Below are 25,650 nucleotides of genomic sequence, written 5' to 3'. Positions count from 1 at the left end.
AATATCCAATAGAACTATTTTAAACAGGTCGCTGCACTACCACCGAATTTTTCATTGCTTGTTCTGTGACAAAACTGAATTTTGGTCTTTTAAATTGAAATACCTAAATAAGGGGGAGCGAAATTTTCTTCCGCCCCGGGCGGCTGACGCCCACGGTACGCCACTGATGGAAAATATTGCGTTGGACATATTAGAAAATACTTGTTGTTATCAAGATAAGCGCTTCTCCACAAAAGAAAATCTTACTAACAAGCATGTATGTTTAGAAAATAAGCAAATCCTGGTGGAGGAAAAATCTATATATTCTGTCGTGAGACTTCATGTTCTTGAAGGATTTTCTACTTTCCTTCGATTACGTGAACATTTGGAGAAAGTACTGTACCAGTACAGTACATGGATTTGCTTGTGAAATTGAGAAGCTAGAATTCAAAAATATGAAAGGTAAAATCTCTTCTGAAATTTTAAAAATGCTGTATTTAATTAATATATCTTAAAATAATTGTTTTCATGAATATTAATTAACAGCTCATTCAGTAGTAATTAAAAATATTATGTACCTGACTGTGGTGTATTGTATTTACACTACAGTCAGAATTATGCTTGTTCAGCTTCTTGACGTCACGAAGTAGCGACATCTCGTGGTAAAAAAACAAAACTACGGCTACGGAATCGTTCTGTAATTAGACGCTAGTTATATATAACAGAGGAAAAGTATGTCGATCGGTCAGAAAATGACCCCCCCCGAGATTAATTTTGGAAATGAGGGTACCTTGAGACACCCAGAAATGCAAAATTTTCGGGTTCTTTTTTTCTGCACGTATGAATGTCAGTGTGTGTGTGTTTTCGTTCACCTACTTTGAAGCTTAATAACTCCCGTGTCTTTTGTCGAAAGGTACTGAAATTTTACAGGGAGATTTGTGTATTAGGAGGATTGTTGATATTAAATTTTTGATAGTTAAAGGTAGGGAGCTGGGAAGATATAGAGATTATACGTTATACTTGGTTGGGGGTCGGACATAATGAAGATTTCACTGGTTATTAGTATTTACACTTTTTTTTATATTAAACTCATCTTTACCCTCAAAATTAAGCTTTTTTTTTTTGAGGGTAGAGGTGCAAAATTAAATAAAATATCACAACAGATGGCGCCATTAGGTTTTAAATAGGTTGTTTTTCCTCAGTTGTCCTGAGGAAACAAATGGGTTGTGTCGGACGTCCTGACGTTTTACAACGATATAAATTATGTAGAGAGGGAGTATTCAAAAGTCAATAGTTAGGTATAGGTTACATGTACAGAAACAAATATTTTATTTCGATAATTATACAGACTTATAAATAGGATGTATCATGTTGTTAATTTATACAGTGCGGTCTCAACATTCTTTAAAGTTATTTGAAAACAAACCAAAAATACAGTATACGTTTTAAAAAATTTCATATATAAATAAGGGGTGACCCATAACTCGGTTAACCAAGAATTATGCACATTCGCAGCAATAAATTAAAACGTTTACTAAACAAGGAGGATCTTATCTTAAGCAATTTTTATAAACTTTGTAACAGAGAATGGTTAACTAATTTTTGGGCCATCCCTTATATTTTCTTATTATTATGTTTATTCAAATTTTTTCCAAGATTTTTTTTTACTCTGTTAACAGAAACTACGATTAATCTTGCAGTGTTATCTTACTTTTGGGCCCTAGTACATTGTAATAATATGTTAAAAATATTATTTTATATCAATAAAACTAATACTTTGAATTCATCAAATATAAAGTGTACCAAAAGTTAGTTAACTAATGCAAGACTAAATTAATTCAAATTGTACGAGGTACAAAACATATCCTTAAAAACCATTGCATGGCTTTAAGGGTATGTTTTGTCCATTGGAAAATCGACCATGCCATAGATGAATAGGGTGTATTTCAGCATTGGAAAGAGGTTCAAGGTCGAGTTCATAAGGTGCACGAGGAACATCTTTAGTTATTATAGTGCAGAAACTTCTGAACAATGGTAATTCTATGGGCAGAAGCGTTGTCTTGATGGAAGGGCAAAGCACATATACAAAGCAAAACTCCAATATTTATAAATCCTAATAAAAATATATCATTTTTACATCTGAAAAAAAAATCGTAGTATATAAAATATTCATTTCAATTGAATAATTATTTAAATACACATAAATATAGCCTATTATATATATAGCCAATTCAAAAAAGGTAAAACGTACACACAAAAATAATGTGGTGTTATATATTTCCATAATTTGCACATTTTTCCAAAGAAATGTAGTAATGCATTCTACGTAACACTCATCTCGTCTTTCTTCATAAACCTAAAAGAATATTAAAGAAAATTTTAAAATGCTATCTTAGACGATATTTGCATCAGCTGCTATCATTGGCTAGTACGACAATGGATGCAAGTATCATCTAAGTATTTCTCTTCATAAGCACACGTAACCTATATCTATAGTATTATAATCTACATGTTTATACGTAGATGTATTATAATCCATAATACATCTACATATAAACACATATAACCTATGTATTTACTTATATTTATAACTTAAAATGAAAATAAAAAATAGAAGAGTAGATTTAATTTTTAGTTAAATTGATACCTGTATTACTTTTGAACTAACCTTTATGCTTGCATTACTTATGTAGTAAGCTGCAGCTCCGCCATATTGATCGTTAATTAAATTCATGAATTGAAAATAACACAAAAGTATCGCAGAGTTATTCCATAGATGATCATTTACGGGAACGTTTATGGTGGATGTAGATAAAGTAGTCTCAAATGGCGAGTTTAAAGAAATTGTCTCTGTACTCGCAGTAGAAGGGTTTTCAGAAGGAAAGTTCGAAGATATTTCTGTGCTTGGAGTAGAAGGATTTTCGAGTATAGTTGAAGAAAGTATTTCTGTTGTTGTACCAGAAGGCTCTTCATCTGTTTCTGTTATTGTACTAGAAGACTCTTCACCTGTTTCTGTTGTTGTACCAGAAGGCTCTTCACCTGTTTCTGTTACTGTACTAGAAGACTCTTCACCTGTTTCTGTTGTATCAGAAGGCTCGTCACCTGTTTGTGTTGTATCAGAAGGCTCTTCACCTGTTTTTGCTGTTATACTAGAAGACTCTTCACCTGTTTCTGTTGCTGTACTAGAAGGTTCTTCATCTCTTTTTGTTGTTATATTAGAAGGCCCTTCGTCTATGTTTTTGCTTGTACTAGAAGAATTTCCAGTAAGTGGATTCGTAGAAAAGATTTCTACGCTAATATTAGGATTTACGAAAGGAATTTTTATTGGCCGTGTATCCATTATATTCATTTCAGAATGTAAATGCATAGATTCTGCAAGTCTTGAATTCTTAACATTACGAGGAATATAAGCTTCTTGAATTTCTAAAAATGTAAATTATTACAGTAATAAAATATAGAGCTTACATAAATAAACCTTATACATTAATAAAAACAACGAAATATCAACCAATCAAACGAAATCGAATAAACCCCGGTTTACGACCATTTCCTTTAAAATCACTCGCTTTTACTAGTATAATTATTCTATTATGACGTAACGAAATGTTATATTTAAGCATTAAAATTATTAAATCATCCCTTATGATTTTCTAAGTTAATTTTTATGAGTATAACTATAATTTATGACACCCAATCTATGAGAATTCCATGGCTCAATTAATGGCGGTTTTTTAGGAGGAAGCTGTACAGTGTACACGTCAAATTAACTAAATTTAAGCTGCAATAAATTATAGAATATTTAAAATTATTTAAATTTACCTTGCGTACAGAAAGCTGCAAAGATGATCAAAGAAAATAATCCCGGCATTGGTGATGAAGATGATGATCATGTACTGTACTATGTAATTTTAATTAAAACATGTAGAAAAATATATGCTGTTGGGTAATATAGTATAGAAGTGTTTTTATATTTTAACAATATAAAGAAATAAAAGATTTACATAAATATATTGTACATAATTAATAATTTTTAATAAGGAAATTGAGTAGAGGTAATTATAATGGTATCAATAAACCTGTACATCAGATTTACAGTGGGATTTTTCTATGAAAACTTCGAATATTTCTGTGTAAATTATACAATTTTATATTTATTTTAAACAATAGATGAAAAATCACCTTTATTTCTCTAAGTATTCTTTAGTTAGGGAATTTTTAGAGCCAATTTAAATAGGGAAAAGATAGTCTAATCTATCTGTTAAATCCATTCTAAATAGAAGTAAAGTTAAATGATTGCCACTCACCAGCGGCCATATGGACAAAACCATTGAATACTGGTAGTTAGTCGTGGGTTCGAGCCTCGCCAACAAGTTGGTCACGTGAACTTTATGGGGTTTTCTTTACGTTAGTATGGCTTATTTTACGTTAGTAGGGCTTAGTTGCAGACGGCAAAGCGACAAGTGAGCGATCTGCCGAGGGGGGCCAGACTTTCTATAAGAAACTACCCCCCATTTAGGTGATACAAATGTGAAGAAAAGCCCACCAAAATGGCCAGGTGCGAATCCACGACCAATTACGAGTGTTAAGTGATTTTATCCACTCGATCTCTGGTGTGTCTTCACGTTATTAACACCTAAATAGGGACCAGTTTCCATAAAATGCCCCCCGGAAGGCTATTCCCCCTCTGCAGAGCAATCAAAACCAGCCCTAAATAATTAATATTTAATTTTAATTATTCTATACATTTTTTATTTCTCTACTGTTTTATAATCTGATCTGTGTTTTAAATAAACAATATAATCCAACGATTTTCAATCTTTCTTCACTCTGTGCCTTCTTGCGTACCCCCAGTGGTACGTGTACTACTGGTTGAGAATTGCTATTACGACTATAATTAATAATTGTTTTTTTAAATAAAAGAATTACAGAAAAAATAACAAAAACTTCGATCGTATTTAATAAACAATACATTTATTATTATTATTATTATTATTATTTTTAAATTTTACAGAAGATAAGTGAATAAATTCAATTATTCTTTCTGAAATATTTAATTACGAATGCATTACTCAAATATTCGAGCCTTTATCTTATTATAAATGTTTCTTGCATTACAATATAAGTAATCTGCATAGTTAAGTTCGTATTCACACGGTATTTGGGGAGGATTTGGACCAGGCAGAGAAGATACAGACACCTGAAAATAATTATAAATTAATTATAACTTTACTAAAATCTAATAACACCTAATGATTATCTTACATAGTCTCTATCTTCTTCGCATCTATACAAAGGCATTACTATAAAAATAAAGTATATATATATTATAATATACTTGTAGAAACTGTATTATAGTGTTGCGTGACGTAACTTACGATTGTTAATATAATAATTACTTACATTGGGAAAATAGAGCGAGTAGAAGGAACACAGCAGCATACATCTTCGATGGTGAAGGTTAAATGATGCTCCGAACAGACAATGGGACAGTTTAACAGATGGGCTGTTAATTGTGTAACACATAAAGCTGTTAAATAAATAAATAAATTTAAAAATATTGTGTGTTTGATGATTTTAAAGTTGTTATATATTTTTATACGTACCTGTGTATAAATTTACCTGTGTATGAACGACAGTGGGAACGTATTAGGTCCACAATTTGATAATTACAGACATAGATACTATTGTATTATGTGTATTTTTTAATGGTGTATATCTTTTCAGGCGTTCAAAGTATATTTAAATCCATAAGTCATAATTTAGTACCCCTAAAATTGATTTTGCGTAGGAGGTCGTAGAGATCCTACGCAAATAGACTACTGGGGGACTACATAATACACTTATATATTATGTATATTTATATAGATATAAATTTATTAATCGACAGATGGCGACACATCACAAAATTATTTCTGTGTTTATCACACAGCAGAGACTCTCGATGTAGTGAACTCTCAAAGGACGGAAACACCGGCGGGTTCTCACCTCACGACGGTGCAATTTTCCAAGTTTTCTTCGCATTAATAACACCTAAATAGGGTCCAGTTTCTCACAGACTGTCATTCTGGGAGGCACCCCCTTGGCATGTTGCTTGCCTTAACCCATTAATAAAATGAATAAAAACAAAAATTTCATCAGTTTTTCAAATAATTTTAATTTATATCACTTTTTTAATATGTTTTTTACATAGAAAGTCCTGTATGTTTGACCAAGCAACCTGTTTAGTATTTTCTAGTCCTTATATATTTAAACGTAATTTATTATTATTACTACTACATACAAGAAAATGATTTACTTTCTACATTCTTATTAAAATTTAATTACAAATTCTAGAATTTAATAATGTATTTTTTAATTATATTAATCCAAATCTCGAGTTTCTACATTATAATATATAATTATTAATTTGTAAATGAAATCTGAGTAAGGTGAACTATTTGCTGAATTGCTCGAACTTTTCGGAGGATTTGGACCAGGTAGTGCAGGGACATTCACCTGAAAATATTTACAAAATTTTAAAAAGTTTGATTATTTTAGTCCACCATTATTATGTGTCAAGGGGATGAAATCAGGATAGAAATGGGGTAGCCCATATTTTCCTTAGAGAATAACTAATAATATATTCTCATAAGAGAATAATATTGAGAATAACTATGAGAGAAATTTGGTGCATTTAAGATCAAGGGCCATTCTGCAACAAGTTCATAGTTACTCATAGTTTTATAGCGGAAAATAAATGCTACAATAAAACCTCAACACCACATTCCTCCCCTGATTTCATCCTACTATTAAAGCCTTAGACTTTCTAATTTATAAATAAATAGATTTAAAACAAAGAATATTTGATTTAAAATCTTACATATTGTCTTTTTTCTCTAATATTATAAGACATTACTCCTATAAAATACAAATTATGTGTGTTATAATTCAAAATATATCTAAGTTAGGGTGTAATTTATAAACGTACCTTTTAAGAACAAGAGAAAGAAAACAATTGTAGCAGCCTTCATTTTCTATATTTAAGAATTAAATGACGTTTTAAACCTATTAACAATACATTAGTATGACTCATTTAACACAAGAAAATGTTTAATTAATTAATATATTTAAATATAATTATACTTAAGAGTATTGTTATAAGAAACATTCACTTATTACCCTTTAATAATTGAAAGTAAAATTGTTTTAAGGATATGAATTTCACTTCTGATAAACGGTCACTGACGGGAACGTTTAAAAAAAATGGCCATTGTTTGAAGGTTATTTTGTACGGCCGTTATCGGAGGTTCGAGTGCAAATGGGGGGATTTACCTACCGAATAAATTATAATTTATATACTAATTGCATAATTATATTTAAATTTTATTAATGTTTTTAACAAGTTTCAATTCTTTCGTCACTCTTGAAATAAAATTAATCGTGTTAAATTAATCCAAATTAATAATTGTATGCATAAATAATATAACCGTAAATGTTATTATTTGAGATTTTTAGATCAATATTTTTTACTTAAAATCGGAAAGGGATATTTAAAATTAGAACGTTTTACGTGTTGAATACTAATTCATTAATTGACAGGGACAGGTGTACAGGTAAAATCTATCACCGGAGCAATCAGCATATAGTAAATTCCTAGGATTTCTCACCTAGATTCGAACCCGTATTTCATATAAATATATTAGTAAACAATACAGTAGACCCTCCCACCCCTATAACACGTGAGCCGTTCACAGCCCGGCACATGTATATGTAAAATCTAAGTGACTTGTACAACGTGGAATTTATATAACACGGAATTTATCTACAGTGTTATTGGGGGGTCTACTGTACTCGTTTTTTTCTGGCATGTAATTTGCATTTAAGTGTTATTAAATTATATGGAAAATTAATTGCAAAATGCTTCCATTACGTTAATCTACCCGACCAGTATGAAACCATTGAATACACTAATAATAAGTCGTGGGTTCGTGCCTCTCCGACGGGCTGGCCACGTGGAATTTTACGGGTTTTCTTCAAATTTGCAACATTTAAATAGGGAGAAATACCCTTTCTATGGGAAATTGGCACGTAAAGAAAGTTCGAAAAAATCCACGTAGTAAGCCTGGTTGTTCAGGACCGAACCCGCGACCAATTATCAGTGTTCATTGGCTTTTTTTCACTCTGCCATTGGTTTCTATTAAATGAAATATTTTAATCAGATTTTTCGATTTTTAATTGAACTATAACTTAAATAATTTAATAATATATTGACCCATTTGAAAGCGAATTCGTTGGAAGTGGATGACCTGATCCATTATCGAAAAGTGTCATCAATAATTAAATAGATTCAATGGCAAAGATACAATTAATTTCGTTCTATATAATTTGAATGTTAACGATTAATAAATAGACTTCATTACAATGATTTAAAATTGTAAATAAGAGAGAATATGAATTTAATTATTTATTTATTACTATAATTAGGTTAAAAATTATTTTATAAATTACATCTATATTTAATATTTAAAACAAAAAAAATCCATTAGACACGTGTAGAAAACCTGGAAGACACATGACAAGCCGGTTGGCACTGGTAGTGGTCGTGGGTTCGCGCCTCTCTAACGGGCTGGCCACCGGATTTTCTTCATGTTTAACACATAAATAGGTGCCAGTTTTCCGTAGAAGTCTTCCTGGGAGGTACTTCCCTTGGTAGATCGCCCACGTGTCCCATTGCAGTAACCAAATAAATCAATAAAATGGTTGGTCAAGTGTAAACCCAGTGTTTAGTGGTGTTAGCCAAAACCATACATAACATAAAAAATAAAAACTACCAGGAACAGAGGAGTAGAAGTTTCATTATCTAAGGGTTAAGTGAGACTCAGGTAGCTCATTAGAAGCCATACCACAAGTAAATTATCTGCTAGTCTTTGAATATGCCTCCTATTGCTATCGAAACTTCAGCCCTACTAAAAGTAGTAAACGTTAAGCAGGATTTGATTCCAGATTCTAGAAAAATTATACCCTATTTCGAGTTCATCCGGCTGTCAAATCAAATAAAGGACAATTTCTACTGCTGAGCTTACTCCATAAACAATAAGCTTCTAAAAAAAAGTGAACCGTATCGATCGAAACAATGTCAGCAATGCTATTATTCTAAAATATGATTGATTACTTAAAAGAGGGCACGTCCACGTGGCACTAAATTCATCTTTATATAAACAATGCGTTGGTAGCTTTACAATATTCGTTCTTCCTTCAACCACAGAAGCAGCACCCTTTCTAGTGTTAAATACAATGATGTTCTACATTGCGGCTCTGTTTGCAGTTGCTGTAGCAGAAAATGGTGATTTTAATTTCCTTTTTTAATCGAATATTTTTATAGAAAATTAAATTCTCTTTATTTTTAGTCACTTTGCCAGTTTCTCCTCTATACAATCCTCATCTATTCGAGGGTGATATTCTGAAGGAAGAAGAAGTTGATACAGTAAGTAACATTTATTCTGGTTTGGATACTTGAATATAAGTTAATAAAATGTTTAATTCAATTATCCGTGTAGGGAAGAACTGCAATATCAACTCACCAATCAACATGGCCTGGTGGAAGAGTACCCTATCTCATTGACAGATCTTTAGGTTGTTTCTCTTAGATTTTGATTTTAAACAGTTTAAAAATACTTTATTTAGAAATAATGAAAGTATTATTTTTTGTTAAATAGCTTCTGTGGCAGGCAAAATTCGATTGGCAATGTATGACATTGTTCAAAAGACCGGTGGTTGTATTAAATTCACTCAAAGAACTTATGAACAGAACTATATAAAATTCCATAAGGGAGTCGGGTAAGGTATTTTCGAATAACTTAACAATGGCTATTTTGTTTTTGAACTTATTTATTTATTTTAGATGCAATTCCTACGTTGGACGTGTTGGAGGTGGTCAGTTGGTATCAATTGGAGAGAATTGTGATCATTTAGGAATCATTGTCCACGAAATTAATCACGCTCTTGGTTTCTTCCACGAGCACACTCGACCCGACAGAGATAATCACCTAACAATTTTTTGGAACAATATACAGAATGGTTAGTTGCTAATATGGCCAATGTCCAAGCGGTTTCGTTCCCTGAACACTGGGAGTTCGGTCGTGGGTTCGCGCGGGTTGGCCACGTTGGAATTTTCCGGGTTTTCTCCACGTCTGTAATAAGGGCCAATTACCTTTAAAAAGACCTCCCGGAAGGCATCTCCCCTAGGTAGATCGCCCACATGTTGCGTTGCCTTAACTTAAAATCTCCGAATACTGGTAATAGTCACGGGTTCGCGCCCCAGAAACGTTAAAGTTTAACGTTTTTCAATCCTTCGCAGATTGCCCAATTGTTACATTATCTTACTCCACCAATTCAATTGGACTTCACTGAGGATTATGCCCACTCATAATGAGTATAACTGTAATAGCCAAAGTTCTAGTGTCACGCGTTAATTAAGCAGTAAATAATAATATGACTTTTATTTTTAGGAATGGCGACACAATTTCAAAAACTTCACCCTACTCAAACGAAATTATTAAATTCTTTTGATGTGAATTCAGTCATGTTGTATGGTGATACAGCATTCTCGAAGGATGGTATATCGAAGACCATGACAGCCAAATCAGGAAAGAAACTACGAGAAGTTCATGAAAAAACTGGTTTGTCTGTTAGCGATGTTTATCGTATAAAGAAATTATACAAATGTTAAGAAATCTCAATCAAATTAAATACAAAAATATGTAATTAAATTCAAAAGAATTACTTCGAATCGGTGTGTTATCAAGCAATTATTCAAAAAAAATATGTAACTGTTTCGTCTTTCCTTTCCTAATTTCGTTATATAAAATTATTTTATAATAAATTATAAATTAGAAAATAAAAAGTAAAGAGTTTACTCAATTATAATTTTTAACACAGACGATTTAAAGTGTCCACCTATTACCTGTGTTCAGTGTTTTTAAAATGGTGAAGGTAAAACTTATTAAATATAGGCTTTACAGTAGCTTATATGTATAATTATAAGGTCTCACCATGAGGATGATCCTAGTTGTTAGGGATTCGAGTTCGAATTTTAATCAGTTCTTGTAATTTACTGTGCGTGAAGGTGAAATGAATGATGAACAACCCTTAATATGTCGAGGAATGACGTTGAAAAATTAATGAATTCTTAATATAAAACAGTTAAATAAATTGCAAATTTGAATATAAAATTTATTGCTTTATTTAAAGAACCATATAATTATAGGCAATACCATAAAAATAATTTGGTATAATCTTGATATAATTTATATTATGTTTGAGCTCATAGTAAATAATAACTAAATACACTGTTTAACAATGTGTGGCATGTAGTTTTTCCTTGTGTTTTTCCTTGTAGTTGTTCCTAGGTGTGCTTCTTTACCTTGTGTTTTTCCTTGACCTTGTGTCCACTACTAATTATGACAAAAAAAATGTCGATATTCTCTTACAATTGTCAAGCAGTGTAGAAAATGAATAATAACGAAAAGATATATCTTTAAATATATGTTTTCATTTATTATTATTTCTCTGATTCCTCCATAGATTAATCCATCCTTAAATGGGTGAATTAATGTATGGAAGTATCAGGGAAATTTGACATTGAGCAATTGAGTTAATGGTAATTAACAAATGTAAGTAACACGTGAAACATATTTAAAATATTTGTATATTAAACAAATAAAGTATAACTGAAACATTATTTAGTTCGTATCATTGAGAAAAATCCTTCAAAATGACAAGATATTTCAATTTTTTCCTGGATATTTATATCGATTAACTAGCGAAGATAGAACAGACATACAAACATTCTTTGGAGAGTTTTAAATGGATTTATGGAAAGATTATTGTGCATAACATCTGCAGGTGTTGTTAGGTATTTAGTATAAGTATTTAAATTAATTTATGACGAAGTTTTCGACTGTTATTGACAAAAGAGGGTCGATAGGTCAAAGAATGACCCCTAGATGTTTTACATTTTTGGACTCGGGACCTTGATACATCGAGAAATGCTATGGATACGAATGTGTGTGTGTGTGGGTGGCACGATTTTGTTTACCCAATTTGAAGCTTAATAACTTCTGTGCCTTTTGTGAAAAATATCTGAAATTTTGCAGGAGAGTTTGCGTATTGGGGAAATTGATGATATTAAATTTTGGTGCTTAAAGATCCAGGGAGTGGGGAGATAGAAAGGGTTCATGTGACGTATGTAGAATGGGGTCTGATTTAAAACATGTATACCTCAATATCTTTGAATAGTATTAAGTGCCCAAATTGACTTTTTACAATGTCAAGGATGCAATATGAAATTTCCTCAAGTAATACCGGATATCTTCACTAAGTGTATTAAAAAAATACAATAAATTTCCTTAACCAATATCAAGAATTTGTGTAATAGAGCATTTAGATTCAGTTGTGTATCTTCTCGAAGCTTTTTCATTCAATTAAATTATGCAAATTCACTCTTCCTTTTTCGCCACATTCGAATGATTCTTCAGAAGTGAAAGTGATTGGATCACTAAATTTTCAAAGAATCTCTTGCTTTTTTTAATAGGAGAATTAGTTCCATGCCAACGATCTAAAACGCCCGCTTTTCCATAATTCTGATTGAATCTGTGAAAATAAATAATCAGGTATGAGATACAAGATGGGTTCTTTTACAAATTAATTTCGTTCCACTTACCTCATGTGATGAAAATTATGGGTTTCGCTTACTTTTATAATTGGAAGATGGTAATTAGAATGCTCGATAAGTGTTATAAAAACAGATACAGTATACCATAAGAAGAGAGTAAATGGTGTACTGTTCTTAATAAGTGGGCCAATATACAATGGAATGAGATTGGCAACAAAATGCTCGATGGGGTGACAATAAATTGCCGCTATAGCGATGGGGGCAGTCCATTCGTGATGTTGTTTGTGAATGTGTTTATACAGTTTAGGGTGATGTAACAACCTACAAAATGAAGTATGTATTATATAAACTACTTACTCAACTGAAAAAAATAATAAACAATTTCATGAGATAATAGAGCCAAGTAAGTTATAGGAGCCAAGAGAAAAAATAGGGCAGAAAGGAATATTTGACAATACGCTAAATTTTATGCAAAAATTACATTACAGTAGGCCTCGGTGATGAATTATTATAAGTGGGTTAGTAATAAAAGAAGTTACACTGTATATAATTTATCAATAGACACAATTACTTTCTCCCAAAGATGTAATGAGTATGACAAGGTGTAATGATGAGACACGCGATGACTTTAAACGAAGGTCAACATCGTGCAGTCTTTATTGATAAAGCATGTGAGTATAATGTCTTATAATGAAATCACGAACACTACTGTGAAATGATTATACTTTTATGATTGCACGAGTAAAATACACACTCGTGCAATGTTGGAAGGATCTCTTTTGCGCTTGGAACACCTCACATATGTGTGTATGTATGTGTGTGTATAGCTGTAAGAATGAAGAAAGATTATTAGAATAGAATAAAGATTAAGAATAATTAAAATAAGCAGTCAATACATAAAAAGTATCATAAAGAATTTTTATAAATGTTAAATAGGAATTCAAATTATAGGGATATTTTCTTAATACAAAATAATAATAATTATAATAATAAAATAACAATACCTGTGGATATAATAAAATGCAAATTCATATAACACGTAATAAAATACAAAATCTGAAATTATCCATCGAACACTTGGTATTGTTAACACACTTTTCAAACCTCTCCACTTCAACAATTTGTAACCAAAATGAATGAATGGTAACGTGATAAGAAAATGATTAACTAACACCTGTTTTACCGTCTGGTAAATTGTTGACATTTTGACCTGAAATAAATATTGTAAAATGTAAATCACATATATTTTCAAAGTTTTTTATTTATTTACTTAATTTTTTGTTATACATTTTCTCCTCATCTCTCTCTCACTCTGTCCACTTTCTCTCTCTGTCCCTCCTCCTCTTTTCCCTCTCCTCCTCTTTGTGTCCCCCCTCTTTCTCCCCCTCTCCTCTCTCTGTTCCTTTCCTTCCTACCTCTCCTCCTCTCTTTGTCCCTCCTCTTTCTCCCTCTCCTCCTCTCTCTGTTCCTGCTCTTTTTTCTTCCTCTCCCCTCTTCTTCTCGTTGTTATAACTTTAATCATTAATTTAAAAATAAAGTAAACGATTCTGTAAAATTTTATAATATAAAAGTCTGTTAGACTGTCAAGATAGCATCACACTACACGTGAGAAGCCTCACGGAGTATCAATGACCGTTGAACACACTGTTTAATGCCTTCAGATTTTAAACCTTCAGCATGTGGATTACATTGGGCAGCACCCCCTGCACCGCTAAGGTCTCCGAGTGTCTTGTATAAATAAAATGTTTGTTGCTTGTAGAGCCAAAGTGGTGAGTGATCAGATATTACACTTTATATTGCACACTTAATATTGTATATGAATAAACATATAAAGCTTTAAATTTTATAAAGTAAAATAAAAAATATCTGGACAGACTTATAATATGTTGTAATTATATTAAACTTACCGGAAATGCATCTGTATTTTGTATTCTACGACGAACTAAAGCTTGGGGTTTTCCTGTTACATCCACATAAGCAAACATTAATCCAATAGAAAGATATAAAAATGTTACCCAAATAAAAATACCTGAATAAAAGCACAAAATATCACAAATAAATCGGATTTTATAAAATTACATAATTAAGTTAAGGGGATAACTAACAACAGTATTCAGTGAGCCAATGATAAAAGTAATAAATACTACGAATAAAGAAAGGAATATATCATTAATTTTTGAAGTAATTGACTGCAGAAAGTTTTTTTTTTAAATAAAACATTATAACAGAAAAAAAACCACACGCGATATTAAATTATTTTGCCCGGAAAGTCACGCAACTCGTAGCCGGATTATTTAAAAATTTCCTGTTGTATATGAATTAAAAATATGTATTTTTAATATAAATAAGACAAATTATAATTGGTTTAGGGAACATTATAGTTAGTTATACCTCTATATAAAAATATAAAATACAGTAGCCTCTTGTTATATCGTTCCATACGTCGGTTATAAAGTAGACCCCCCTATAACACTGTTGACAATTCCGTGTTATATGAATTCCATGTTGTACGAGTCACTTAGATTTTACAAATATGTGTGCCGGGCTGTGAACGGCTCACGTATTTGTAAAAATCTAAATGACTCGTACAACATGGAATTCATATAACACGGAATTATCAATAGTGTTATAGGGGGTCTACTGTATATCGCTTAATTTGATTTGTTACCCAACAAGCGCGATATAACGAGGGGTTAACTGTATCTATTAAAATAAATTATAGAAGAAAAATATTAACCCCAAACACAGGAATAATAATCATCTTCACCGAAGAATATAAAATATTTTTTCCACACATATTCAATAATATTGTAAATCATTATTACGGGGGCTCCCAAAGTCCTGAAACAGAAAACGAAATATATTTTTAATTTAAATTCATTTCAATGAAGATTATTTTATTATTAATTACAATATAATTATTTTATATACTGTGGTAATGTATATTAAATGCTATACAAGTCAACCCCCCTATAACACTGTTAATTATTCCGTTTTATATGAATTTCGTGTTGTACGAGTCACTTAGCCCGGCACACGTATTTGTTTTACAAATACAAATAATCAACAGTGTTATAGGGGGGTCGACTGTACGTTCTATCTGCCTGAACGTTGTGTACTTTTCAAAAATTACGTTTTTCTTCGTAAAAACACTCCATAAGTGTTATTTCTAGAGTATTATTAACAAATAAATAGAAAAATAAGCCAAAAAAGGAATTGTTTACATTATTTAATAAGTAACAATGTAACAATTTGTAAAACATCTAGTTACTTTTCTCCAGTTTGTATATCCATATATACAGACTGGGTGGAAAATAACTAGATATTTTAAACTCTATAATTTTTCTACTGATAAAGAAATCATAACAAAATTTTATGTATATATGTACATGGATTAATGAAATCTTAAGATACGCTTTCATATTAATGTACTGTACACATCAAATGATTTTTTATTGTTCTTTGAGTTAGAAGTATAGAATTAGAATAATTTCTCGATGCTTAGTTACTTTTCACTCACCCTGTAGTAATTACATATAAGAAAATAAATTAATTAATATTTTAATTAAATGTAATTTTAGAAAATATAATGGCAAATTAAGTAATTTAATGAGACAATTCAAAAACTTCAATTTGTTATTTTAAAATTAAAAAAAATTGATTTTAAATATCTTATTATTTGTTAACAAAATCTTTAAATTCTATTTAAGAATTTTTAAACAATGAAAGTGACAATGCTGACGTGAACAAATATAGAAAATTCCCCGTATTTTCCAGGAAATGTTCAATAATAAGACAATAAAAACAATAAAATTTGCGCATTGTTCTCTTCTATTCCATGCTACTTCAAGAGAAACAAAGAGAATATAAATCTATTTTTTCGAAGGACATGAACAAAAACCTTAATTATATTTCAAACGAGACATTCATTTCTAGAGATTCATATAATTTCTTATCCTTCAAATGATTATCCTTTATATGTGGGGTACTTATAGGAAGTGACTTGGAACGTTATATCCCTTCCAGAGGATGTAGGAATAAAATTTATTGTAACTTTCTACTTAGAAACAAACTAGCAATTCTAATTCAATCTCCAAAAACGAGAAACTTTCTAAATTAGTTTTTCTAATCATTCAATATACAGTACACTTCATAAGCACACTTTAATAAACAGTACAGCTGTAAATTATAGACACAACCCTCTAATACTAAGCATACACAAATAAAAAGTCATAGATATAATCCTCTAATATACCTACGTGTGATAATGTACCGGTATGTATAACGGTAAAGTTGTGTACATGATCGCCCCCTGTCAGAGAAGAAATTTTTCCTACAGTACCTTTATTTCCCGTGTTTTTTACGGATGCATGAAGTTGGAGTGTCGATCTTGTTCAGTGTGTGTACAGCTCGAGTGAAATGCGGTGTTTTTTTCCTCCCCTTTTTGACTGTGAATGCTTTTTCTTCTAACAAAATGGCATCAGAGAATGATTATTCTGCGATGCCTGGAAACAAAAGACAAGGTAATAAAAGGAAATGCGACTTTCCAATTGGACGAAGTTAACACGGCCCAGAAGGAATTTACAAATAAATCGGCGATCCGGTAAGAAAAAGTATAACATTTTGTAAATAAGAAACGACTTTAAACTAAGAATACAACGAATATATCCGAATTTTACGATAAAAACGACGAATATTAACAGTGAGTTAAACTAAGATGGTGGCCTGTGACGAGAAAGGGATACTTTTGTGGAGAATTAAGTGGTTTAATAAAGAAATAATACTTTTTGTGGGTCTAATCGTGAGCTTTATGGTAGAAAATTACGGAGGAATGTCATGGAAGTAAATGACGAAGATAGAGACAATAAATTAACAATATGCCGAGACTGAGAAGATGCCAATTAAGCAGCGTTAAAAGATGAAGGGAAGAAAAACAAATGTCAATTTAAGAGAAATGAAGAAACTGCCAGAAGGGGTAGTCCCTTCATTTACCTTATAAAGTAGTGGGCTGAAGAAAAAAAGCTAAACAAAGGAAACATTGTTACAATGTGGCAATGTTGCTCGAGAATAAAATGTTTTAAATGCCAAGATTCGGATCTATTTTGTCGAATTATCCCGAACGAGGTGACAATAAGGAGCAACTACATCGCACACTAGTAAGGGTAATCTCGATGAAAGATGGGAGAAAAATAAAAGTTGAAAGAGCAGCTGTGATGTATGAAGACATCGACGAAGATTACGATGATTATATTGAAGCGATACCAATTAAGATACTTTATATGCCGAACCTAGACACAAACCTCATTAATGTGACCAAATTGCAAGACTAACAGAACAAGGTGAGAATGAGTAAATGAAAAAAATGTTGTGATGGACAATGAAGGAAATATTCTTTTCCAAACAAAGAAAATTGACGATCGCTTCGTCGTAAGAGGAAGCTAAAGAACAGAAAGTGTAGTGAACGCGACTGCCTTGTGGCATAAAAGACTTGACAGACAAATTGAAGAAAATGAAGGACTAACGACTCGTAGAAGGAATAGAAGTTGAAAAGATTGGAATGGCGATATATGCATTGAAAGAAAACTGTCAAAGTTACCTTATGTATCAGGTAACAAGGACTCGTCGAGTAGTATTATGACGTGCGGATCTTATTGGACCAATTTCCCCACTCAGTCTAGAGTGCCACGTATGCTTATCTTTAATGAATGACTTCAGCTGATGATGCTCTCAAAGCTCATTAAGGAAAAAAATGAGGAAGCTGCATTTCAATGGGAAATAGGCCTTAGACTCTCTTAGAAAATGAAACGATGACAGAAGAGTCACGAGAGAAATCTACAAGTCATAGAGGACGCGAAGGAAAGTAGTGAAGACAAATATCAAAAACATACTTGCGAGGGTTTACTCCATCTAAGATATGGCGAGCGAGAAATGGAATTGTTTTCGATGCAAAACCGACACGTCCAGGACGAAGAACATGAAAAACAAACGATGTATTAAGAGTAAGACACACCGAGGATATGAGAGAACGAGTATAATGACTGCAGAACATACGAGGTAGTAAAGACGACACTAATGCGAAAAGAAACATGGCAACTACTAATTTATGTAGCATTGCAATTGGGAACAAAGATGAAGCAAAAACAATTACGTCCAAATAGCATTCCTACATGGGAAACTGAAAGATAAGTGTTATGGATATCATGTGAGATGTAAGATGTGGGGTTGTGTTAGAGGCGACAATATATAACAATTTAGCTGAGCTAAATTGTTATATATTGTCGCCTCTAACACAACCCCACATCTTACAGCTTATATCTTATAAGGGAGCGTGAAGTTTGCGTGTCGATTTTGTTCAGTAGTGTTTTTTTTCTTTTTGACACGAATCAGAATGTTCTTACTCCTAACAAACACTAAAAAAATTTATAGACAGAACTGTCTCCATTTAAAAAAAATAATAGAAAGAACTGTAATAGTAAGCGCCCTGAAAGATAAAAAAAAGTTATTAACAGTACCTTATAATAGTAAAGATGCTGTCTATTGGAGGAAGCTAAAGCCTATCCCGAAATGAAGAATTGCACATTGTATTCAGTTTACTACTTTTATCTTTTTTTAAAATAAAGTATGTGTGTGTGTGTTCAGTGTTGCGTTGTTATTCACGTAATAATAAAGTGAAAAAGATTGTTTTATTAATAGTCACCCATAATAATAATCCCACTAAGAAATAGAGCAGTGGCAGCTGAAAAATTATAGACAGTGTGTGTGCTGTTGATATATTTTTACATACCGTATATAGAAAAAATTACTTACAATTTTGCTGAATAAAATAGGAATTTTCAAACAATCTGTATTCTGAATATACACATTTTCGTTGATATACAGAATGATAGATAATTGAGGAAAATAAGGAAAGTAATGCAAGCCAATCGGATTCTTAGATTAACATGAATAACGTATATTATTGATTATTATAGTCTTACTGTCCTTTAATTTCTTAATATATATTTTTTGTCAACTTGGGCATTAATTATTAATAGAACTATTATACTGGTTCTTTATTGAGCTACCTGTACACATACATCTGTTTATATCTGAGTTTCGGGCTATTATGCCCCTCATCAGCAGGATTACAATTATGATAATGTTGAACTATAAAATAACAGATAGATAATTAAAAATAGAAATTAAGGCATAATTGTAATCCTGCTGATGAGGGGCATAATAGCCCCAAACACAGATATAAACAGATGTATGTGTACAGGTAGCTCAATAAAGAACCAGTATAATTGTCCTATTAATAATTAATGTCCAACTTGATAAAATATATATATTGGAAAACTCATATTATTGTTTATTATTCAATGAGTATATTTATTAGCAAAGCGCAATAAAATATTTGCCTCGACTAGTAGATTATATAAACCAGTGTTTCTCAACGGGGGCGATATCGCCCCCATGTGGGCGTTTTTCCATGTTAAGGGGGCGATTAGTAACAATTTGTATTTTGGGGGGCGAAAAACAATTTTCTGAGCGATATAGAAAAGCATTATATTAAGAATAATTAGATATTTTATTCGTTATATCGTACAATAATTGAACAAATAACATTATACTAGTTACAAGTCTATTGAATGCGGTACGAATTTGGCGTTAGTCTTGGTCCTCGGCATCGGAATTTTGAAGTGAAGGGGCGATAATAGGTAACGGTTTTATTGAAGGGGGCGATACTACGTTGAAGTGGGCGACGATTCGTTAGAGATTGAGAAACACTGATATAAACTATATTGCGTAATTGGTGGACCCTGTTATACGGGTATTACAATTATTAATATTTTAGTCTGTGCAGTTAAATTAAAATTTGAAAAGTATAAAATTAAACGCAGAAAGAACCTTTTAATACTAAGTGAGCACAGATAAGTCTAATACTAAGTGCGCTCTAATAAAAACAATTATGAAAACCCAATAATACTAGGGGCCTCAGATTAAAATATTATAGACCGAATCTTCTGATATTAAGGGTCTCAGATTAAAATATTATAGGCCGAATCCGCTGATATTAAGAGCCTCAGATAAAAATCTATAGACCGAATCCGCTGATATTAAGGGCCTCAGATTAAAATATTATAGACCGAATCCTCTGATATTCAGGGCCTCAGATTAAAATATTATAGACCGAATCTTCTGATATTAAGGGTCTCAGATTAAAATATTATAGACCGAATCCGCTGATATTAAGAGCCTCAGATAAAAATCTATAGACCGAATCCGCTGATATTAAGGGCCTCAGATTAAAATATTATAGACCGAATCCTCTGATATTCAGGGCCTCAGATTAAAATATTATAGACCGAATCTTCTGATATTAAGGGTCTCAGATTAAAATATTATAGACCGAATCCGCTGATATTAAGAGCCTCAGATAAAAATCTATAGACCGAATCCGCTGATATTAAGGGCCTCAGATTAAAATATTATAGACCGAATCCTCTGATATTCAGGGCCTCAGATTAAAATATTATAGACCGAATCTTCTGATATTAAGGGTCTCAGATTAAAATATTATAGACCGAATCCGCTGATATTAAGAGCCTCAGATAAAAATCTATAGACCGAATCCGCTGATATTAAGGGCCTCAGATTAAAATATTATAGACCGAATCCTCTGATATTCAGGGCCTCAGATTAAAATATTATAGACCGAATCTTCTGATATTAAGGGTCTCAGATTAAAATATTATAGACCGAATCCGCTGATATTAAGAGCCTCAGATAAAAATCTATAGACCGAATCCGCTGATATTAAGGGCCTCAGATTAAAATATTATAGACCGAATCCTCTGATATTCAGGGCCTCAGATTAAAATATTATAGACCGAATCTTCTGATATTAAGGGTCTCAGATTAAAATATTATAGACCGAATCCGCTGATATTAAGAGCCTCAGATAAAAATCTATAGACCGAATCCGCTGATATTAAGGGCCTCGGGTAAAAATATTTTAGGCCGAATCCTCTGACGTCAAGAGAGTTAGATAAAAATGTTATAGACAGAACTCTCTAATACTAACAAGTAAGTACGCTTTAATAAACAGTGCAGCGGAAAAAATTACACACTGTATTCAGCGTTCTATTTTAAAATAAAGTGTGAGTGTGTTTAGTGTAGCGTTGTTTTTCAAATAATAATAGAAGGAAAAAAGTTGCCAGATTAATAATTACCCCTAATGATAAACCTCTGTAATAAACAGAGTAGTTACAAGTTTAGTATATATTTTTTTATATATAGAACAAAAATACTTACATTTTTGTTGAATAAAATCGAGGGATTTTCAAGCAATGTATATACTTACATTGCAATTGGGAACAAAGATGAAGCAAAAACAATTACGTCCAAATAGCNTATATACTTAATATATATTTACGTCAATATATAGAATGATAGATAATTAAGGAAAAAAAAGAATATAACGTAAGCCAATTGGAACCTCGGATTAACATACTGTATATATTATATATATATATTTATTATTTATTTATTATTTATTTATGTTATTTATTTATTTATTTATTATATATACATGATTCGAATAGATAAGTGTTTTGGTAAATATATGAAAAGATTTTCTCGTGTAATAATTTTTAAACTGTGAATTAAATAATTAATTATATGCTTTAATTAAAATTAAGTTTATCGCATAATAGGTGAATCCTATTATACGTGTATTACAATTAGTTATATTGCAATGCCTCTTCTCATCAAACCAAAGTAAATTTTTTATATTTAATGTTACAGAAATCTAGCGATGAGTTGCTTCTTTATCTCCCCACTCCCTCGACCATTAACCACCAAAATTTAATAGCGTCAATGTCCCTCATATAGTAGCCACCTTACTAAATTTCGTTTCTTAATCTTTACCCTATCCTGCGATATAAGGCCAAATAGATGCCAACACAAATACATCCCTCCCCCACAAACACAAATATATATATGAAAGGGAAAATTACACGGATCGCTTCTTTGTTTCCTGAGAAAAATTGGTAAGCTAAAATAATATTATGGACCCACTCTATAGGATTCCATAGAATTATTTCTTAGATGGTGTGGTTCCATACTAAAGGTAGTGGTAATAGTTATATAAAGTATCACATGTAATTTCTGTCACGCAATGGAATTTACATGAAGTAATGTAATATGTCCTTCACAAAACTTGTCTTTTTCCGCAAATTATTCTTTATTAAATTTATTTGTAAGCTCCGATACGTAAATATTTTCCTGTTTTTAAATATTTTCCTCTAAATTTCTTGTATTTTACAAGAAAAACACTCGATGACTATGAAATTCAATACAATAACATTTACATTTATTAGAAAATGGTACGGTTTAGAATAAAATTTACGAATATTTTCCAGTGTTTTCGCCGTCTAAAACTTAGGGAATCGATGTTGGATATATTTTTAATTTTCTAATAATTTTAAACATAACACAGTTTCAAGTCTTTAGAGAATAACACGAGAAAGATACGAAACGATTCCCTACATGTTTTCATGATTGTGAGATAAATATAGAACGGTTTTTCTTGAATAACTTTAAAATGTCTTTGGTTCATCAATGGCAGAGTGAATAAAATCACAGAACAATGTAATTCATTGTGGGTTCACGTCTGACTACGTTGAGTTCTCTGGGTTTTTTTCACGTATCTAACACTTAAACAGGTCTTAGTTTTCTCATATAATTTCCTTGAGGGAGACACACCCGTAGCAACGTGTCAAACACCTAAATAGGAGCTAGTTTTCCACAGAAAGTCCTCGCGAAAGGCACCCCCTTGATAGATCGTCTTCGTGTTGCTATGCATTATTTTATCAATTTAATTTAATCAATTCTTGTAAGGGGAATGAATACGACAGGTTTGTAACATGCACAGATATTCCAAACATTCTTTAAAATAACCGAAAAATTGTAACAGAAATATATATTTTTAAGCTGTAAGAGCATATAATAAATACACCCATATACAATGTGGATTATATTACATGATCCTGACAAAGATCTTAAAAGTTACTTATTTTCCAGGAGCCTTTTCAATTTTATAAAAATTAAGCTATCCCTACTCCTTAAAAGGTCAGAAGAGCTTTATAATTTCAAATGGGTTTTCCCTTATACCTTTTCTATTTTTGTATTGTCGATTATAATGGAGAAAATCTCTTCAAATGTCATTAAAATAATAAAATGTTTCATTTTCAATTACTCCTATACGAGGAAGTTCTAGTAATTACCATCCTTGGATACACAAGAAAATTAGTCGAGATATTATTAAAGAACGAAGTTACTGTGCAATATCAATGCCAACGAATTTAAGATATGTTGAAATAAATTATATTATAGTTGCGTAAATTGTATTGTACATAGAACTAGAAGTTATTCTCTTGTAGCAGTTTCGTTCATTATCCTCCTTGTGTATATGTTTAGTCAGTTGTGTAAACTCGAAGAGTTCAACTTAAATTATAAAACGCACCCAACAGTAGCCGAGTGGATGCTATTAATTGATCGTGGGTTCCCGCCTCACCTATTAGTCCGATCATTTGGAGTTTTCAGAGTTTTCTTCACTTATCTAATACTTAAATAGGGGTCAGTTTAACTTTGATCTTCACATGTACTGTATCACTTAAATAGTTGCCAGTTTCCCAAGAAAGTCCTCCTGAAAGGCACCCTCCTCTTGCACTCTAAGAAGCCTACTTCTGGTGTCAAAACTGTTCGTTAGGTCCTGCACATGAACGTAGAGAAAATCTGGCAAATTCCTCGTAGCAAGCACGTTTATCAGGCACGAACCCACGACCGATTATTATCAGTTGTTTTATTCATTGGCCACCGTCGTAAAGCGAGCCATCAACTAGTATGACGGTTTCGTAGGAACAAATTAATTGTAACAGCGAATGTCTACTATATACAACTTTATAATAACAATTTTAATGAATTACAATTCTTACATTACGATTATTGTAACATAATTATGCAATATTACATCAAATATTCATTCAAAACGTCTAGATTAGATAGTGTGAGATTTGAATTATGTAATGCCAGAAAGTAGATATAGTATCAAAAGTACCTTTACTCCATTTAGGGCATGGACCTTCTGTTACGAGGCTGAAAGATAAATTTCCATAGTTTAATATAAGTAATTAAATTAAATTATATAAAGTAATTTTATTTAAAGTAATATTTACACAAGTTCGTACGTCGTACTCGATATATTTTTCATTTCCTTTCCAAGTATATTTAGCAGCACATCTTACATCACAATAATCTTCGCTNAATTATTATTATGCAATCAATTTTAATTAAATTGTATACAGAAAATTTGATATTAATTAGGAAAACAATATATTAATTAAGCAAAAAAGTTTAAAAGTCTCCTTTATAAAGCCGTATTCTTTATTAATTATAGTAATATTGTTTACAAATAATACTAACAATACTGATTTTTATGATTGACAGAATAATTATAGTATTTGTTGTATATACTAATAATAAACATTTAAATAAAAGATTTAAGTATATACATACAAACAGTTCTCTAAATCAGGACTTAATTCATTCATAAACATTTATTCATAAGTCGAGACAAAACCCCTTTATAACGCAAATTGAACAAGTCGACTTCTGTGTTCTTGTAAAGGGAATTAAAGTAGATTTAAAGTAAATTTAAACAAAGTATAGAAACATGATTTCTTGAAGCGTAAAGAAAGCACCTATAATAGACCCTCACTTTATGGTTTAAGGCTTATTTGATTACGGCTGCTTCCAGGGAGGTCTTTTAAAGAAAATTGGCCCCTACTAAATGTGTTTTCGATAACGCAATTTACAATTTATGACACTGGATTCGTGGGATATTTCACAATAGCTCCATTTAAACTAGTGTACAAATATTATAAGAAGATTGTTTATTATCACGCAACATTAAAACTAATACTAAACCTATTCATCATGCTATTACTGTACAATAAACATCCTTTATATTTATATAG

At 31.4% G+C, this 25,650-nt stretch overlaps 3 protein-coding genes and 2 long non-coding RNA genes across 6 annotated transcripts in view; 1 reads left to right on the top strand and 4 right to left on the bottom strand.

The window, feature by feature from the left end:
- LOC111633014 (uncharacterized protein YMR317W-like) overlaps positions 1-3,935 on the bottom strand; it is a 29,015-nt gene extending 25,080 nt beyond the window's left edge. Inside the window, exons 1-3 of the mRNA XM_023377537.1 lie at positions 3,799-3,935; positions 2,648-3,402; positions 2,191-2,335 (exon numbers count right to left, since the gene is read on the bottom strand). Coding sequence (XP_023233305.1) covers positions 2,191-2,335; positions 2,648-3,402; positions 3,799-3,847 — 949 coding nt within the window. The 5' untranslated portion in view covers positions 3,848-3,935. The remainder of the gene's footprint in view (positions 1-2,190; positions 2,336-2,647; positions 3,403-3,798) is intronic.
- Positions 3,936-4,928: 993 nt separating this feature from the next.
- LOC111633002 lies at positions 4,929-5,765 on the bottom strand. Of its 2 annotated transcripts, none has more exons than XR_002757989.1 (4): positions 5,583-5,765; positions 5,380-5,506; positions 5,242-5,279; positions 4,929-5,176 (listed from the first exon to the last, which is right to left on the bottom strand). It is a non-coding gene; the product is annotated as an uncharacterized LOC111633002 (long non-coding RNA). The 2 variants fall into 2 exon arrangements; XR_002757990.1 differs by having other exon boundaries at positions 5,380-5,482; positions 5,583-5,762.
- Positions 5,766-6,398: 633 nt separating this feature from the next.
- LOC111633004 lies at positions 6,399-6,993 on the bottom strand. The gene is made up of 3 exons (XR_002757992.1): positions 6,947-6,993; positions 6,839-6,876; positions 6,399-6,474 (listed from the first exon to the last, which is right to left on the bottom strand). It is a non-coding gene; the product is annotated as an uncharacterized LOC111633004 (long non-coding RNA).
- Positions 6,994-9,255: 2,262 nt separating this feature from the next.
- LOC111633013 (astacin-like metalloprotease toxin 5) lies at positions 9,256-10,733 on the top strand. Its single transcript, XM_023377536.1, has 6 exons — positions 9,256-9,301; positions 9,366-9,442; positions 9,516-9,591; positions 9,675-9,795; positions 9,860-10,035; positions 10,467-10,733. The coding sequence occupies exons 1-6, from the start codon at positions 9,256-9,258 to the stop codon at positions 10,685-10,687; spliced, it is 717 nt and encodes a 238-aa protein (XP_023233304.1). The 3' UTR covers positions 10,688-10,733.
- A 548-nt stretch (positions 10,734-11,281) lies between these two features.
- Positions 11,282-18,579, bottom strand: LOC111632997 (fatty acid hydroxylase domain-containing protein 2-like). The gene is made up of 6 exons (XM_023377521.1): positions 18,520-18,579; positions 15,369-15,472; positions 14,539-14,660; positions 13,636-13,841; positions 12,680-12,952; positions 11,282-12,609 (listed from the first exon to the last, which is right to left on the bottom strand). The coding sequence occupies exons 2-6, from the start codon at positions 15,448-15,450 to the stop codon at positions 12,456-12,458; spliced, it is 837 nt and encodes a 278-aa protein (XP_023233289.1). The 5' UTR covers positions 15,451-15,472; positions 18,520-18,579; the 3' UTR covers positions 11,282-12,455.
- Positions 18,580-25,650: the final 7,071 nt, after the last annotated feature.

This window comes from Centruroides sculpturatus, unplaced genomic scaffold (genome assembly GCF_000671375.1).
Source record: "Centruroides sculpturatus isolate CEXI.00-Female unplaced genomic scaffold, Cexi_2.0 scaffold296, whole genome shotgun sequence".
Lineage (NCBI taxonomy): Eukaryota > Metazoa > Arthropoda > Arachnida > Scorpiones > Buthidae > Centruroides > Centruroides sculpturatus.
This window is presented reverse-complemented; position numbering and strand designations above follow the sequence as displayed.